The 19,493-nt window shown below is 43.0% G+C and overlaps 1 protein-coding gene across 1 annotated transcript in view; it reads right to left on the bottom strand.

The window, feature by feature from the left end:
- grid2 (glutamate receptor, ionotropic, delta 2) overlaps positions 1-19,493 on the bottom strand; it is a 1,182,816-nt gene that overhangs the window by 1,029,287 nt on the left and 134,036 nt on the right. Inside the window, exon 2 of the mRNA XM_060930811.1 lies at positions 17,454-17,609. Within this exon, the coding sequence (XP_060786794.1) occupies positions 17,454-17,609 (156 nt within the window). The remainder of the gene's footprint in view (positions 1-17,453; positions 17,610-19,493) is intronic.

The raw sequence follows: 19,493 nt of genomic DNA, 5'->3' as shown, positions 1-19,493 counted from the left end.
GCTGGTGGGTTTTCAAAATAATAAATACATGCATGTATTTTTGTGATAAATACATATTATACCGAGCGCATTTCCTACATAATCCTCATTAAGGTTTCGGACAGCACTACAAAATGGCGTCCCCACTATAGAGTGCCCTATATAGTGGGTAGGAAGCGATTTCGGACACAGGGAAAACTTCCAGCTTGATTACGTCAGCATTCAAAGGAGGGCGCGCACGTCTTTTGACAACATTGCCAGATGTTGGTCACTTTGATTTCCACTGTATGTTTTACTTCCGTCCTACGAAGTCTCGCACAGGTCTCAGCAAATCTCGTTTACGGCCATTGCTTTGACATATGGACTGATATATTACATAGCATATTTCAAACACTCATAACTTGCTATAGCAGTGACAAAATAGCTGTCAGAAATGCATTCCTACATTTTATAAAATGAGATAAATAGAATTTTGATAATAAAAAAATTGCCTTCAGTTCCCCTTTAAAACTCATATAGTAAGTTAGCATAATGAGGCAATCAAGTTATATTGTGCTACCTTACTATAAGAGTTTCAACAAGCTTGAAATTTTAAGGCAACCAGGTTAATCACTTTTTTAAGTTGACACAACAAATTATTTTTTACAGTGCACATAAACTCCTAAAAAAGTCGCACACTCAAATATTTTGTTGGACCACCTTTATATTTGATTATGGCATGCAGTCACTGTGGCTTTTTTTTTTTTTTGACAACCTTATTTTATGTTACAACATTTATTTCCATGTACCGTAGCACTGCATTAATTTTTCACTGAGATCTTGTATTGACAACAGGAAAGTCAAACTTCTGTGGAAAGTGTTCTCCAGCACATCCCAAAGGCTTTTGATTGGGTTAAGGTCAGGACTCTGTGGTGACCAATTCATGTGTGAAAGATGAGTCCTCATAATGTCTGAACCACTCTTTCACAATTTGAGCCTGATGAATCCTGATATTATCATCCTGGAATACACCCGGACATCAGGGAAGAAAAAAATCCACTGATGTGATAATCTGGTCATTCTGTACATTCAGGTCATTAGCTAACTTCATTTTATTGCCCCATAATGTTGCCGAACCTCGACCTGACCAGTTGAAGCAACGCCAGATCATAACACTGTCTCCAGAGGCTTGTTCAGTGGTCACTATGCATGATGGGTGAATCGATTCAAGTGCTTCCCTTCTTACCCTGACACAACCATCACTCAGGAATAATGTAAATCTGTCCAATCTTTATGCTCTTTCTTTATGCTCTCTAGCAGATTGAAGCCTTTTCTTCCATTTATCCTCATTATCAAGTTGTTTTCTTATGGTAACACAACAGTTTAATTCCAATCTTTTGAGATCTTGTCATATTGTGCATGTGGAAATCAGCAGTTAATGAAGATGTGGAACAGTATCATGACATGGAACACATAGAAACTAATTAGTAAGATAAGATAGTTGAAGATTACAAAGCAAAATCTACTCTTTTTCCAGTCTTCAGCTGTTCAGTTTATGTGAGTCTGTGCTCATGATGGCCTCAGATTCTCTCCCTTAGCGGACAGAAACAGAACCCAACATGGGCTTCTACTGTTATAACCCATCCAGGTCAAGGTTTGATGTGTTGTGTGTTCTGATGCGCTTTTCTGTTCACCACAGTTGGAAAGAGTGATTATTTGAGTTACTATAGACTTCCTGTCAGCTCAGACCAGTCTGCTCATTCTCTTCTGATCTCTCTCAACAGGGTGTTTCAGCTTGCAGACCCTTTGCTCACAGGATATTTATTGTTTTTCTCACACCATTTTGTATAAACTATAGAGACTGCTGTCTGTCTGTGTGTGTGTGTGTGTGTGTGTGTGTGTGTGTGTGTGTGTGTGTGTGTGTGTGTGTGTGAGAAAATCCCAGGAGATCAGCAGTTTATGAAATACTCAAACCAGCCCATCTGATACCAACAACCATGCCATGGTTAAAGGAAAAGAAAGCCCATGGTTAAAGTACAGTTATGAAGAATCATTTTGATATAAACTAACGATTCATGCAAATAATTGAGCTCATACAACCAAGATATCCATCTCTGAAAGTCAGTTTCTATGCAGAATTCCCCTATCATGGATGATTTCATGGATGCCACCACTAAAAATATTTTAACCAATCAGAAAAAAACCCTGATCATTTCCGGCAATGCACTGATGTCATTTGGGTGTAAGACATGGAAGTGCCACATAGTGAGTAAGACTTGAAGCTGCCCCTGGCTGAAGATTATTTCATTAAAAGTTTATATGAAAAAAAATGAAATTCCCTTTCTCTAACAAAAAAGTGGAGGGGGAAAAATAATACTGATGTGGTGGATAAACAGCGAGGGAAGAGTGAACAGCTGATGTACTCCTACGTGACTGAATGGGGGGAGGCAACTTTTTGTATTTATAGTAGTGCTGCCATGACAGCCTCATTCTGTGGACTGTAACCTTGCGAGACTACTTACAAACAGATCGGCATACTATCTGACTTACCTAAATCTGTCGAAGAGGCAAGTGCGCGAGTTTTTCCATGTTCCTGGCAGCATAAGCACTTGTTAGCACGCTTAGCATGCTCGCGACTCATTCATAAAAAACTTCCTCATCAAGACGTCACCAGGCTAGCCTACCGTAATTACTGTGGTAGACAGTCCAACCCCCGCAGCAATAAAGAAAGAGGGTAAACATACACTGAGGATAGGATAGTGTTTGTTTACCCTCTTTCTGCGTTGCTGCAGGGGTTGCACTGTCTACCACAGTAATTACGGTAGGCTAGCCTGGTGACGTCTTGATGAAGTTTTTTATGAATGAGTCAAGAGTATAGTGGTAGGAAGCCGAGGGTGGATACAGGATACTATACAGGATTTATGTGAACATTGCAGCCACCCGCTACTGGAGGATGCAACAATGGCAGAAGTGAAAAAATGAGCCTGCATCAATTCCCAAGGGACAAAAAGATAAGAAGATAATGGATAAATACCATTTGCCACACAGGGACAGACATCTCCTGAGCTGACTGGAATGGTCCTTCAGGTGCAAAAACGGCACATTCGCAGTGCGTGTGCTCAGAACATTTTGAAGAAAATTGTTTCACTCAAACAACTCCGATGCACCGGCATTAGGAATACTGTACAAGCCAGCGCTGAATCCAGATGCGGTTCCCACAATCTTCGGCCAAAAAGCGGACAAGACAAATGAGACAACATGGTCAGTAGTCCGCAAAAGAGAAGTTCAAAGGGTAAGAAAACACTTATGGTTTCCCTAACTTTTTATTAAGTGTGATACGTTATTTCGAGTTCCTTTGGGCATAAACGTAATAATTGCTGATGCAGCTAAGCAGCTTGATGTTTGTTGTATGATGGGTGCCTTGCTTTGATTTAGTGTTGTCAAAAAAGCCTCGGTAATGACTAACTAAAACAACTCTAAATATTGCTCACTTGTGTGTAACCAATTGATATGGTAATGCTTGTTTATCATGATCATCATCGCTATTCGTGTCATTGTCTGAAATACTTGAGGAAATCAGTGAAGAAATGTCGCTGGCGCTATGGTCCATTTTGTCGAATATGGCCATGTACTGTAAGTGATGTCACACTTTACGGAAACCATTCGGAAAGCAGCTTGGGTATTTCCGGTAATATTTCCGCCTTTTTCCGTACAAGTGTTACATAACACTTAGTTTCAAGAGTTCGGGTTTGTCCGTAAGTTAGGGTTGCATCTCATTAATACACTATTTCAGATGTATAGTGAAAAAATCGGCATTGTCACCTTAGTAGACCTTTCGCTTTGCCCCTTCAGTACTGAAGAGCAACACTCAGCCTTGCACCCAAATGACGTCACGGATCGCCCTTCCAACAGGCAACATGGCAGCCTACTGGTGGCATTAGAGCAGCGATACAAAAACGCTCACAACTTTCTCATAAATGGTCAAACATGCCTGAAACTTTTCTTACAGGCTCTCAATATTACAAGCTACCAACCCATGCATGTATTTACGTTACATTTTCTATTCCTTTAAAGTCACAGAGATTGTTTTTCCCCACTCTGATGTTTGATGTGAAGCTCTTGACCTGTATCTGCATGATTTTTTGCATTGCACTGCTGCCTCATGATTGGCTGATTAGATAACTGCATGAATGTATAGGTTTACAGTTGTTCCTAATGAAGTTAATGGTGGTTGTATAAAGTATATAATAGATCTCCAGGAGGAGGGTAGGACGGTAAGGCTATTGGGAATTTGCTATTGGGAATTTATAGTGGTGTGAACAATAATTACTCAGTAATTATTATAAAACACCCATAGTTAACTAGTAGTTCCACAGGAACAGTCATTACTGTAAGACTCAGTAATTACTACATAGTTAATAGTGAACTGCTACTAACTTACTTATTGAGTATTTAATTAGTAGCCTTTAGTATTTTATAGGAAGAAGATAGCTTCTTACTTATTGTATAGTTACAGTACCAGTCACAAGTTGGGACGCACCAACTCATTCATAGTTTTTTTTTTTCTGTATTTTGACTATTTTCTACATTGTAGAACAATACTGAAGACATCAAAATTATGAAATAACACATAGAACATATATAGGGTCAAAAAAGTGTTTAAAAATGTGTTTCATATTTTAGATTCTTCAAAGTAGCCAGTGTTTACCTTGATGATGCTTTGCTAACTATTGGCATTATCTTAACCAGCTTCATGAGGTAGTCGCATGCTTTTCAATTAACGAGTGTGTCTTTACTGTTCAGAATCAATCAATCAATCAATCAATCAATCAATCAATCAATCAATCAATCAAGTGTGCCGTGTCAAAAATTAATTAGTGCAATTTCTTGCCTTCTTAATGCATTTGAGATCAAACAGTAAATAGTGAACAATACACTAAATAGCCCTATTCCACAACTGTAGTCATCCATATTATGTCAAGAAGCGCTCAACTAAGAGAAACGACACCCATTGTTACTTTGAGACATGAAGTGTCTTTGTGGCAGTTCCGGGTTCGAACCCAGCGGCTGGCGAGGGCCTTCCTGTGTGGATTTTGCATGTTCTCCCCGTGTCTGTGTGGGTTTCCTCCGGGTGCTCCAGTTTCCCCCACAGTCCAAAGACATGCAGTTAGGTTGACGTGGGGCGGCCTTGGGCTGAGGTGCCCTTGAGCAAAGGTACCTGACCCCTGACTGCTCCCCGGGCGCTCTGGTGTGGCTGCCCACTGCTCTGAGTGTGTGTGTGTGTGTTCACTGCTTCAGATGGGTTAAATACAGAGGATGAATTTCACTGTGCTTGAAGTGTGCATGTGACGAATAAAGGTTTCCTCTTCTTCTTCTTCTTCTTCTTCTTCTTCTTTTAATTAATGAAAAATAAAGCAAAACCATTGGATTAGAAGGTGTGTCCAAACTTTTGATACTGTGTCTATGAGTTGTTGAACAGTATTGTAAAGTGTTACTGGTTTGCCTAATTAATGCATTTATTATCCTCATCATGGCTAATTATGGCATGTTTAACTGATTTTTCATTGTTTAAAAGATGTAGTAGCATCTACAATGAATGCCTTTTTCAGGTTAAGCAGGCCTTCAAAGTGACTAGCGAGATTCGACACCTGTCTGTATGAAAAACTCTTCAATGAACAGTGCTACACAAAATAAGTGTCAAACAGACTTGTATGATTTCTCCATTATATTAAAAAGGTTTGAGAACATCTAATCTTGAATCCATTTAATGCAATCCAGTTAAGCATTTCTTTCAGAGCAAGATGAAGGTGAGAAAACGGGCAGTGCAGCTAAAGTGAAAATGAAACATGCTATAATTATCCAGAGTGAGTTAAAAGAGAGGGCAAATATTTTCTGCTTGAATAATTTCAGAAAGCATCTTATGAACTTGACAGATATTTTTTGATATGCTGCTGTAAGGAACTACTGTAAATTAGAACATTGACAACATAAATGATAAACCCATCTACGTGGTATAACCCCCAGTGCACTTTTTAATAAACACCTGAAAAGCTCCCTATGATAAGGTGTGTAGATTCTAGAGCCTGTATGGCATGACTAAGTGCTCATAGTGGCTCCTAGTGGTGATGAATGCTGTTTGCCATTTATTACCTTTGTGAATACTAATGAGATTATAGGCAGGGTTTTTTTTTGTTGTTGTTTTGGAAAAAGGTAAAAAGAAGGCCCCTGATCTGTTTTAGCACCAAGCACAGGGAAGTGGCTAATGATATTTGCCAGCACCTGTATTCACGATCCGATAATCAATATGAGGGCTTAACTTCCACCTTTTTTAACCACAGAAAAAGACAATTACTGCTGCCTGAACATTGAATATAACACATTCCCTCATTTCTATAGACCTCAGTGGTCTTTGCAACAGACAATAACAATAAACTACATGCAATACTCAAAACTGTTTGCTCTACCAGAAGACCTACAAAAAATACTATGTCATAGCCTTATATTATTCGGATTTTAGGAGAATCGATGACCTTGAGGGAAATTTGTAAAATCTGTAAACTGTAAAATATGCCAAATTTCTCTTCAATGTTTACATGTAGACTCAACCACCTCTACTTTTGCAATAATGCAATATCAGATAAAGTTAGCATTAAAGAGTTGGTCCGAACGTAATCCAATCATCTTTGAATAAACAGCAAATTCTCATAACAGAATGTTAAATTCCACTGTCTATGTGTACTGGCAATAGTCATGTGGACTGGATAGCAGGAGTAGGAGCTTGTGTGCCTCAGGGTATATCCAGTAATTTGGGTACTAGGAGAAATTAGAAAAGGACAGACCAAAATGTTTAGGATAGTCAAGCAACACATATAAGACATATATGAAATGCTCCCAACATTATTAGCAGTCTGGCTGGGCTAACTAGTGCAGAATTAAACAAACCCTATCCCTTTAGGCAAGTATATACTTGACTTTCAGGTTAAGGGCTAGAGGGGATGGACCATGAGTGTTTGATGAACTGAGATGGTAAAGGTGTAACTAGTATATTGGTATCGTTTTCATTAACCTTTCACGTAACAATATAAACTTAGTTTAATCCCTACACTATGTAAATTTAAGTAACCTATGATTCCCAATGCTGGCTTGAGAAAGATGGACTCCATGCTAGGTCTCCTAGAAAGATTTTTCTTGCCACTGTTTCACACTGAGGGTTCGAAAAGTGATATGGAAATGGATGTCTACAAATCGGCTTTGAGATTGAAACAGTACAAAAATCCATTGCATTCATGTGTTCAGCCAGGAGGCAGACAAAATTAATTTGATCTGCTTCCATGGAGGATTGTTCTTGATGGTAGTACAGATACAGTGTACACTGCTGTAGAAACCCCTTACATTTTCAGCATTTCAGGATCCCATCATAACACTCTAACAGTGCAACCAGAACAACCCAAAACTCAGAGAGGAAATAGTACAAATTCAAAGAAATGCAAAATCAAGCCAAACCACAGCAGATAAATAAATAAATAAAAGAATTTCCTAAAACGCACCAAACAGGGTTTAAGTAGTATGGTGATCAGTATGTATTGCAAACAAAGTGACTATAATAGGTGGGTTTGGCTATAGTGGTGCTTGAAAGTTTGTGAACCCTTTAGAATTTTCTATATTTCTGCATAAATATGACCTAAAACATCATCAGATTTTCACACAAGTCCTAAAAGTAGATAAAGAAAACCCAGTTAAACAAATGAAACAAAAATATTATACTTGGTCATTTATTTATTGAGGAAAATCATCCAATATTACATATCTGTGAGTGACAAAAGTATGCGAACCTCTAGGATTAGCAGTTAATTTGAAGGTGAAATTAGAGTCAGGTGTTTTCAATCAGGTGTTAGGACTAGGACTGTTTTGGCCTCTAGAGGCCGCTGTTATTTCCTTTTCATGTCGTGTTTATTTTGGCCTCTAGAGGCCGCCATTGTTCCTGTGTTTTGTGTTTGTGTTAATTGCCTAATTATCTTCACCTGTGTCCTTAATTAGTTTGTCTATTTATACCCCTGAGTTCAGTCCTCTTGTCACGGAGTCTTTGTGCTGTTATGTTTATCTCCAGTTTCCTTTGTACTGTGTTTTTGATCTTCTTAGCTTTTGAATTTTTGCACTTTGCTTTTCTTTTGGATTTACTCTTTGGTTTTTTTGTCTTTTGTTTTGCCCTGTATATAGTGTATATAGTTTAAATAAACCATTTGATTCTTTTTCTACTTCCGCCTCACGCCTCTGCATTTGAGTCATCCCCCTGGTGGCCTAGTGGGGGTTTGCTGGATTATCACACCAACGAACCAGGTTCGAATCCCAGCAAAACCCTAACAGAAAGACTCCGTCATGACCGACTCAGCAGAGGCTGCTTCAACTGTCTACCCGGCCAACCTTCAGGGAATTATGGCAGCTTTGACACGCTTCGGAGCGACCATGGACGCTCATGGACGTACGCTCACCAGCCAACGTGAGGCCCTCGCTCGCCACGAGGAACTGCTTCAGCAAATTGGGAAAACCCTGGCACAGCTGACATCTCTGCCTGCATCTCCTGCTCCTGATCCAGTTCCTGCTCCTGATCCAGCTCCCACTCCTGCTCCAGTGCCTCCTGCAATGCTGCCTTCTTCACCTCGCGAACCCAGCCTTCCTGCACCACAGAGGTATGACGGCAAGCACAGTGAGTGCCGAGAGTTCCTTACCCAGTGTCAACTCACCTTTGAGCTTCAGCCTACCACCTACACTACGGATCGCCGCAAGATTGCCTTTGTGATCACCTTATTAGCTGGTAAGGCGCGAGCCTGGGCTACTGCTATCTGGCAAAGACAGGGACCTGAGTGCTTTGATTTCCAGCTGTTTTCTGAAGAGATGCTTCGGGTCTTCGATCAGGCAGACATCAGTACCGACGCAGCCCGAAAGCTCATGTCCATCCGGCAAGGAGGAAGCGTCGCAGATTACGCCATCTCGTTCCGAACACTCGCAGCAGTAAGTGGATGGAACGAGACTGCCCTGGTGTCAGCCTTCCACCATGGTCTGTCTGACCCCATCAAGGATGGTCTGGCCTCTATTGGATGCCCAAGTGACCTCGAAACCCTCATCTCACATGCTATTCGTCTGGACAACAGGATGAGAGAACGCCACCAAGCCTTGAGCCCCCCCAGCCTCCCTACCTCTACCTGGAGACCATCTACCTCCTTCAGTGACTGTCCAGAACCCATGCAAGTGGGTCGTACTCGCCTCTCCGCATCTGAGAGGGAGCGAAGAAGGAGGGACAAGTGCTGCATCTACTGTGGCAAACCTGGTCACTTCCGAGCATCATGTCCCGAACTCTTGGGAAAAGGACCGCCCCGTCCAGCCGAGGGAGGGTTGTGACGGGGCCTACCCTCTCTCCCGGACTCCCTGGCCAAGGAATCTACATCCCGGTCTCCATCTCCTGGGGTGAGTCTGTCCACTCTTGTCAAGCTTTGATAGACTCAGGGGCGGCTGGGAACTTTATGGATATTCACTTCGCCCAAAGCATCAATATTCCGACTGCACCTCTTGAAGTCCCACTGTCTGTGTCTGCCCTCGATGGCCAAGCGTTAGGTGATGGAAGAGTCACCCAAGTTACTTCTCCAGTTTTCCTCCAGTCTCAAGGTCACAAGGAAGAAATATCCCTGCACCTGATTCCTTCACCTGAGTTCCCAGTTATTCTAGGCCTTCCTTGGCTTACTCGCCACAACCCTCGCATAGACTGGGTAACAAGCCAGGTTGTGGAATGGGGCCCTGCATGCCATGCCTCTTGTCTGCTCTCTAGCTCTCCTGTGTCTCCTGCCGAGCCCCCTGATCTCACCGAGTTATCTCAAGTTCCCACAGAGTACTGGGATCTCAAGGAGGTATTCAGCAAGAGCAGGGCCGCCGTTCTTCCTCCGCACCGGGCCTACGACTGTGCCATCGACTTGCTCCCTGGGACTACCCCTCCTCGTGGCAGACTGTTTTCACTCTCTCAGCCAGAACGCAAGGCCATGGAGGAATACCTCAAAGATGCCCTGGTCTCTGGGTTTATTCGACCCTCCACTTCACCTGCTGGAGCCGGCTTCTTCTTTGTCGGCAAGAAGGATGGGGGGCTCCGACCATGTATTGATTACAGGGGCCTGAATAAGATCACTGTGCGCAACCGATATCCCCTTCCGCTGATGTCCACAGCTTTCGACCTGCTCCAAGGCGCCACCGTCTTCACCAAGTTGGACCTACGGAACGCATACCACCTCATCCGTATCCGACAGGGAGACGAGTGGAAGACTGCCTTTAACACCCCGTCTGGGCACTACGAATACCAGGTGATGCCCTTCGGACTCACCAACGCACCAGCTGTTTTTCAGGCCCTAATCAACGACGTCTTAAGGGACATGATTAACCTATACGTTTTTGTCTACCTCGATGACATCCTTATCTTTTCCAAGACCGTGCAGGAGCACCGCCACCATGTCCGCCAGGTTCTCCAGAGGCTGCTACAGAACAATCTGTTCGCCAAGGCCCAGAAATGCGAATTTCATGTTCCCGAGGTCTCCTTTCTGGGATTTATTGTACGGACAGGCCAACTCCAAATGGACCCTGCCAAGACCCTGGCCGTCCGGGATTGGCCTACTCCCAAGTCCGTTAAGGAGGTTCAGCGGTTCTTAGGATTCGCTAACTTCTACCGCAAGTTCATCAGGAACTTCAGTTCTGTGGCAGCACCCATGTCAGACCTCACCAAAGGGACAGGTGGATCTTATGGCTGGTCTCCTCAGGCAGAAAAGGCGTTCAAAGACCTCAAGGACCGCTTCTGCACGGCACCCATTCTGGTTCTCCCGGACACCTCCCAACCATTCATCGTGGAGGTGGACGCCTCGGACAGTGGTGTCGGCGCGGTGCTCTCTCAACGTTCGGAAGGAAAGCTGCACCCCTGCGCTTACTTCTCCCACCGCCTGAGTCCTGCTGAGTCCCGGTACGATGTGGGGGATCGAGAACTGCTAGCGGTCAAACTGGCCCTTGAGGAGTGGAGGCACTGGCTGGAGGGAGCACAACATCCATTCCTGGTTTGGACTGACCACAAGAACCTGGAGTACCTCCAGCAAGCCAAGAGACTGAACCCTCGACAGGCTAGGTGGGCCCTGTTTTTCAGTCGATTTGACTTCACCCTCTCATACCGCCCCGGCTCCAAGAACACCAAACCTGACGCACTGTCCAGACTGTTCTCTGCCACTAACAGGGAGAATGAAGTCGGGCCTATTATCCCTGTGTCCCGGATTGTGGCCCCTGTCCGCTGGGGTATTGAGGAGGCTGTCCGACGAGCCCAACGCCAGGACCCCGGTCCTGGGACGGGGCCACCAGGCCTCTTGTACGTCCCACATCAAGCCCGGGCCAAGGTTCTCCAGTGGGGTCACTCTTCCCCTCTCACCGCCCACCCGGGAGCTCGGAGGACCCTGGACTTCCTGAAAAGACGCTTCTGGTGGCCTAACATGGAGCAGGAAGTAAGGTCATTTGTCCTGTCCTGTGAGGTTTGCACCAGAACCAAGAACCCACGACAGCGTCCCCAGGGTCTCCTGCATCCTCTGACCATTCCCCGGCGTCCCTGGTCCCACGTGGCAGTCGACTTTATCACGGGTCTCCCTGAGTCACAAGGTAACACGGTCATTTTGGTCTTAGTTGACAGATTCTCCAAGGCCTGCCGCTTCATACCACTGTGCAAACTCCCCTCTGCTCTTGAAACTGCAAAACTTTTGTTTAATCATGTCTTCCGAGTCTTTGGTCTTCCACAGGACATCGTCTCAGACCGAGGGCCCCAGTTCTCCTCCCGAGTGTGGCACGGGTTCTGCAAGGTCATCGGAGCCACTGCCAGCCTCTCCTCTGGGTTTCACCCACAGTCCAATGGTCAGACGGAGAGGCTCAACCAGGACCTGGAAACCACCCTGCGAGGCCTGGCTATGGATAACCCGACATCGTGGAGCACCTGGCTGCCATGGGCGGAGTATGCCCACAACACCCTGCAGTCATCGGCCACCAAGCTGTCGCCATTCCAGTGCCAATTCGGGTTCCAGCCACCTCTGTTCCCGGACCAGGAGGAGGACGCGGGGGTGCCCTCGGTCAACCAATATGTGAGACGGTGTCGCAAGACCTGGAGCAAGGTCAGGAAGACCCTCATACAGACCTCCAGAACCAACCAGACTCAGGCCAACCGCCATAGAAGACCTGCACACGCTTTCCGCCCTGGGCAGCGTGTTTGGCTGTCCACTAAGGACCTTCCACTGCGGGTGGAGAACCGCAAGCTTGCTCCTCGCTACATTGGCCCCTTCAAGGTGGTGCGCAGGGTGAACCCTGTCTCCTACCGGCTCCAGTTGCCCCGGACTCTGAGGATCAACCCCACTTTCCATGTTTCCCTGTTACGGCCCGTACTGACGTCTACGTATGCCCCTGCCCCTAGGAACCCCCCACCCCCCCGCATCTTCCAGGGGCAGACTGTGTTCACTGTGAATCGCCTGCTTGACTCCCGCCGGGTCCGTGGCGGGTTGCAATATCTGGTGGACTGGGAGGGCTATGGTCCTGAGGAGCGCTGCTGGGTTCCTGCTCGGGATGTCCTTGATAAAGAACTATGTCGGGACTTCCATTCGGCCCATCCGGATCGCCCTGGGAACGTCAGGAGACGCTCCTAGAGGGGGGGGTCCTGTTAGGACTAGGACTGTTTTGGCCTCTAGAGGCCGCTGTTATTTCCTTTTCATGTCGTGTTTATTTTGGCCTCTAGAGGCCGCCATTGTTCCTGTGTTTTGTGTTTGTGTTAATTGCCTAATTATCTTCACCTGTGTCCTTAATTAGTTTGTCTATTTATACCCCTGAGTTCAGTCCTCTTGTCACGGAGTCTTTGTGCTGTTATGTTTATCTCCAGTTTCCTTTGTACTGTGTTTTTGATCTTCTTAGCTTTTGAATTTTTGCACTTTGCTTTTCTTTTGGATTTACTCTTTGGTTTTTTTGTCTTTTGTTTTGCCCTGTATATAGTGTATATAGTTTAAATAAACCATTTGATTCTTTTTCTACTTCCGCCTCACGCCTCTGCATTTGAGTCATCCCCCTGGTGGCCTAGTGGGGGTTTGCTGGATTATCACACCAACGAACCAGGTTCGAATCCCAGCAAAACCCTAACATCAGGTGTGAGTGGGCACCCAGTTTTATTTAAAGAACAGGGATCTATAAAAGTCTGATCTTCACAACACATGTTTGTGGAAGTATATCATGGCACAAACAAAGGAGATTTCTGAGGACCTCAGAAAAAGCATTGTTGATGCTCATCAAGGCTGGAAAAGGTTACAAAACCATCTCTAAAGAGTTTGGACTCCACCAATCCACAGTCAGACAGATTTTGTACAAATGGAGGAAATTCAAGACCATTGTTACCCTCCCCAGGAGTGGTTGACCAACAAAGATCACTCCAAGAGCAAGGCGTGTAATAGTCGGCTAGGTCACAAAGGACCCCAGGGTAACTTCTAAGCAACTGAAGGCCTCTCTCACATTGGCTAATGTTAATGTTCATGAGTCCACCACCAGGAGCACACTGAACAACAATGGTGTGCATGTCAGGGTTGCAAGGAGAAAGCCACTGCTCTCCAAAAAGAACAATGCTGCTCGTCTGCAGTTTGCTAAAGATCACGTGGACAAGCCAGAAGGTTATTGGAAAAATGTTTTGTGGACAGATGAGACCAAAATAGAACTTTTGGTTTAAATGAGAAGCGTTATGTTTGGAGAAAGGAAAACACTGCATTCCAGCATAAGAACCTTATCCCATCTGTCAAATATGGTGGTGGTAGTATCATGGTTTGGGCCTGTTTTGCTGCATCTGGGCCAAGATGGCTTGCCATCATTGATGGAGCAATGAATTCTAAATTATACCAGCAAATTCTAAAGGAAAATGTCTGGACATCTGTCCATGAACTGAATCTCAAGAGAAGGTGGGTCATGCAGCAAGACAACGACCCTAAACACACAAGTCGTTCTACCAAAAATGGTTAAAGAAGAATAAAGTTAATGTTTTGGAATGGCCAAGTCAAAGTCCTGACCTTAATCGAATCGAAATGTTGTGGAAGGACCTGAAGCGAGCAGTTCACGTGAGGAAACCCACCAACATCCCAGAGTTGAAGCTGTTCTGTACAGAGGAATGGGCTAAAATTCCTCCAAGCCAGTGTGCAGGACTGATCAACAGTTACTGGAAATGTTTAGTTGCAGTTATTGCTGCACAAGGGGGTCACACCAGATACTGAAAGCAAAGGTTCACATACTTTTGCCACTCACAGATATGTAATATTGGATCATTTTCCTCAATAAATAAATGACCAAGTATAATATTTTGTCCCATTTGTTTAACTGGGTTCTCTTTATCTACTTTTAGGACTTGTGTGGAAATCTGATGATGTTTTAGGTCATATTTATGCAGAAATATACGTAGAAAATTCTAAAGGGTTCACAAACTTTCAAGCACCACTGTCCATGTCTGGGTGGTGGAAACCCCAATAGAAAATGGGCCAAAAAAAAAAACATCTTTTATGTTTTTAGAATTGTGTCTAAATGTTTTGCAATGTATTCTGTAATCTGCTTTTTGTGTGGGCAGGTATGAGTGACAGGTGAATATTTGAACCTGAAACTGCTCCCTTGTCTTGCTTTACTCAACAATAGAACATGAGTAAAAACAGTATGCTAAATGTTCTACATTCACAATTAATGCATTTACAATATTTTACTGTTAAATGCTTATACATAGTCATGCACAAAGAGCTAATACATTGCACGGTCAATTTCCTATAAATGACAAGTAGTATAAAATCTGAAGAATATTCAGGACTTAAACACAATAACACAACATGTAATCTCTCACAAAACAGTAATTTGTTTATATGTTAATTAACTGCTAGCTTAATTCTTTATACTTTACTGAACTTCTAGCTTAACTCTTTATACACTCACTGGCCACTTTAAAGGAACAGTCCACCGTACTTCCATAATGAAATATGCTCTTATCTGAATTGAGATGAGCTGCTCCGTACCTCTCCGAGCTTTGCGCGACTTCCCAGTCAGTCAGACGCGCTGTCACTCCTGTTAGCAATGTAGCTAGGCTCAGCATGGCCAATGGTATTTTTTGGGGCTGTAGTTAGACGCGACCAAACTCTTCCACGTTTTTCCTGTTTACATAGGTTTATATGACCAGTGATATGAAACAAGTTCAGTTACACAAATTGAAATGTGGCGATTTTCTATGCTATGGAAAGTCCGCACTATAATGACAGGCGTACTAACATCTTCTGCGCGCTTCGGCAGCGCATTGATATCTGAGCTCTGTATCAATGCGCTGTCGAAGCGCGCAGAAGGTGTTAGTACGCCTGTCATTATAGTGCGGACTTTCCATAGCATAGAAAATCGCCACGTTTCAATTTGTGTAACTGAACTTGTTTCATGTCACTGGTCATATAAACCTATGTAAACAGGAAAAACGTGGAAGAGTTTGGTCGCAACTAACTACAGCCCCAAAAAATACCATTGGCCATACTGAGCCTAGCTACATTGCTAACAGGAGTGACAGCGCGTCTGACTGCGTCTGACTGACTGGGAGGTCGCGCAAAGCTCGGAGAGGTACGGAGCAGCTCGTCTCAATTCAGATAAGAGCATATTTCATTATGGAAGTACGGTGGACTGTTCCTTTAAGAGGAACTTGTTCTTGAGTCTAAGATTCCTGTTCTTACCTGGCAGGAGTGAAACCTGGTGTGGTCGTTGCATGCTGAGATGCTTTTCTGCTCACCACAGTTGTAAGGAGTGATTATATGAGTTACTATACGCTTCCTGGCAGCTCGAACCAATCTGGCCATTTTCCTGTAACTTCTCTGATCAACAAGGCGTTTCTACACACAGAACTGTCGCTCACTCAGTGTTTTTTTTTCCTTGCACCATTCTGCGTAAACTCTAGAGACTGTTGTGTGTGAAAAGCTCAGGAGATCAGCAATTTCTGAAATACTCAAACCAGTCCATCTGGCATCAACACCCATGCCACAGTGAAAGTCGCAGAGATCACAATTTTTCCCATTTTGATGTTTGAAGTGAATATTAATTGAAGCTCTTGATTTGTATCTGCATGATTTTATGCACTGTGCTGCTGTCAAGGGATTGGCTGATTAGAGAACTGCTTAAAACAGCAGGTGTACGGGTGTTTCTAATAAAGTGGCCAGCGAGTGTATGTTGCTTAACAGCTAACTGCTAACTTTCTGAATTTAGCTTCATGTAAAATAATCTAGCTAGTGATCATGAACTGTTTCAGTTGGTTTTACTAGACCAACTAACAAAGCCTTTCAAAGGTTATGATTTGAAATGTCCCAATTGGCTCTAGTTTGCCAGGCAGGTTCATCACCACAGTTTCCATCACATTCTGACTATGGATCACACATATAGGGTCTTAATGTCTTAACCAGACCAGCCTTAGCTTTCGGCAGCTTTATAATGAGTTAACACACACGCTTATGTCCTGAAGCTCATTAAATACCCAGAGTATTGTTGAGGAATTATACAAAGGGAAGGCAGCTTGTCTATGAAGGACTATTAATTGCTAACAGTGTGTGAGGTAGAAATGCACCCTGGACAGGATACCAATCTATCGCAGGGCACAATGCATATATACAGTCAGATATTCACTAACACCTAGGGGCAAGTTCCCATCCACCATCTGGCATGTTTTTAAGTTAAACAGAAAATGGCATGTTGGAGGAAACCTGGGGAAAACATGCCCAGTACCCCACACAGAAAGTAACCTGAGCTCAGGATTGAGCCGGGGACCCTGGAGCTATGAAGCGACAATGCTACCCACTGGACAGCATTATGCCAAACTAAATCTAAAAAAAATTAAATCACCTAATTTAAATAAAATTGAATTAAACACACATCTAAACACAAATGGCAAATGCACTGCCTGTGTCTACTTTCAAAGTATGCTCTTGGTGCTCAAGGTTGACAAGATGTCTTATTTTGTTTCCTCATCCTTGTTCCCAGCATCTGTTAAATAATTTGATGCTGATGAACTGAAATGTTCAGAAACTGTAGGACAGCACGCACATTAGTGAAGCGTGTGAAAAGTGCATCCAGGTCCCATGTACGTTATAAATCTAATTTTCTGAATTTACTTTAAATATCATAGACAGATTTTAAAAGATCAAAATAAATGTAATTATTTGCTGTGATAAGTGTTAATTGGTTTTAGTTGTACTGATGATCATGACAGCTAGAGTTAGCTGTTTGTTTGCCCCTCTACACGTGAAGAAAAACAACTTTACTAAAGTTACTGATTTTTTTTTTCTATTTGCAGTCCAAACACTTGTGTTTACAGCTCATTTTAGTTCTGACACTTGCCGCATAATTTTCAATTAATTAAATACCTCTGTTCAGTAGTTCAGGGGCCACAGCAATCAGACGAATGTGCTAAAACCTACCTTCCTGCACTGCCTGGAAGGGGTTGTTCCCATCCACAAACTCCACTGAGAAGGTAATCTTCTCCGTCTCAAGGATCTCGTTGTTGAGGTTGAGATCAGCCACTGCCATGCGGAACACCTCGTCATCCTTTTTGGCAGACTCATCAAATATGGCCCCTGAAATCACAAAATTACCAATAGTAAACATTTTTGACATGCTCCCTCATGTCTTCAGACAGACACAGAGTGTTTGTATGCTTCTGTCTGTATGCATATGTGTTCACAGAGGGGAACCGTCAGGGCCTTCTAGGCCTTCAGAGAAGGCCCAAATATATCGGCATTTCAAATATTACATTTAATTTCTTTCATTCTTTAATTTCTTTCATAATTTCACTACAATTATTCTCTTCTAATCCTAATTTCGCCTCATTTTTCTATCAAATTTGCTTCAGAAATGAAAGGGTTACTATCCCGAAAACATTAAAATAGAGTTATTCGGTGAGATTTTTTGTTTGTTGTCTCTAGGCTGAGAAGAGTTTAGAGCTGGCTCACTTATTGGTTAGGACTTCATTGCTGGGACAGAAGGCCATGGCAGTGTATTTTTATGTTGGAAGTGACAGATGAATTAACCAATCATATTTTGATTTATAATAGGAGGGACCAAAAATTTATCGCCCTATGACTTCTCGAAGGCCAACACTAGCTTAACCGCGAGTTGTTCATCAGTTGTGTTAGCAAATGTTAATAAAGCAGTCAAGCTGGTGTTATCAAGAGCAAGTAGCACAGGCTAACGACCGAGAAACTAAGATTTCTGTCTCCAGACTCTTCTTCCACACACGCTCACCACAGTATTTTTTCACTCAGACTTAAGTATTCATTTCCCTGTATAATTTACTTAGTTACTTTTAAAATCAACATCGACAGCTACACACAACGGAGCCACGTGGCAGCCTGGCGCTAATCCCTTGCAAAATCCTTTGCCCTGTTGCTTTTTTGGTGTGTCTGGCTAAGTTTTGGCTCAGCTGAAGTCCCAGCTCTAATAGTAACGGTTCACCACTGTGTGTTCATTATTTCTGCATTTTGAAGGAAAAAATATGGACTGAAAAAAGAAGCCATAGGTCAGCATAATGATTAAAGGACAGATCAGATTAGGCTTTCATTTAGTGTAATGGTAGTCACCATATGCATATTAATACAGAAGTGTATTTTTACACAAAAGCAATTGATTAAAATTGTAAAGTTAGGGTTAGGTGCATGCATACTGTAGCACTACTGAGTCGCTGTAATTATCCAAGGGGCAGTGGTACATGTATTTGAGTATGTGTATGCATGTCCATGCATATCAGATTTCATAGCAAGTTTCTGGCCATTTTTGTAAGGCTGAGGAATGAGAGAAGGTGATATGAACAGATACTAGCATGACATCTAAGGAATAAATTGGTTCTGTTTGCTCTGTTATAGGAATCATTGATGTGGTAGTGTGATACAACCCACCTTGAAATTATTTTTCAATCATAGCACAAAGTGTTATTCCTACTTTACAACCACAGTTTCATACTTTTTTTAATCAATGTATACCTACATTTAGTGTTAATGCCTAGATAGATAGATAGATAGATAGATAGATAGATAGATAGATAGATAGATAGATAGATAGATAGATAGATAGATAGATAGATAGATAGATAGATTTCTGTTATCACTTATGTCATAGTGGCTACAGAGGTTATTCCGTCACGTGACTTAGCAACCACCGGCCAGCCATCTTGGATGTAATAACATTAACAAAATGGTGACTACGTTCAATGATTCTGATGCAAATCGCACTTCATTTTCCATGAGCTAACTCATAAAATGGATGAAAAATATCAGTCAAGACAAAATTGCACAAAATTGGGCTTTCATAAAGTGACAGAAACTGAAGTGAAGTACATAAATTTAAAAAGAGCAGTAAAAAATCAGGAATAAAGATGTCATAACCTTTGAATGTGTGTGGGTGATAATATTTCTTGTAAAGTTAGATATAACCTCACCAACCTATCTATGCCAATCACCCTTAAA

The sequence above is a fragment of the Neoarius graeffei genome, chromosome 10, assembly GCF_027579695.1.
Source record: "Neoarius graeffei isolate fNeoGra1 chromosome 10, fNeoGra1.pri, whole genome shotgun sequence".
Classification (NCBI taxonomy): domain Eukaryota; kingdom Metazoa; phylum Chordata; class Actinopteri; order Siluriformes; family Ariidae; genus Neoarius; species Neoarius graeffei.
The sequence above is the reverse complement of the archived record's forward strand: the minus strand, read 5'-3'. Positions and strand labels throughout refer to the sequence as shown.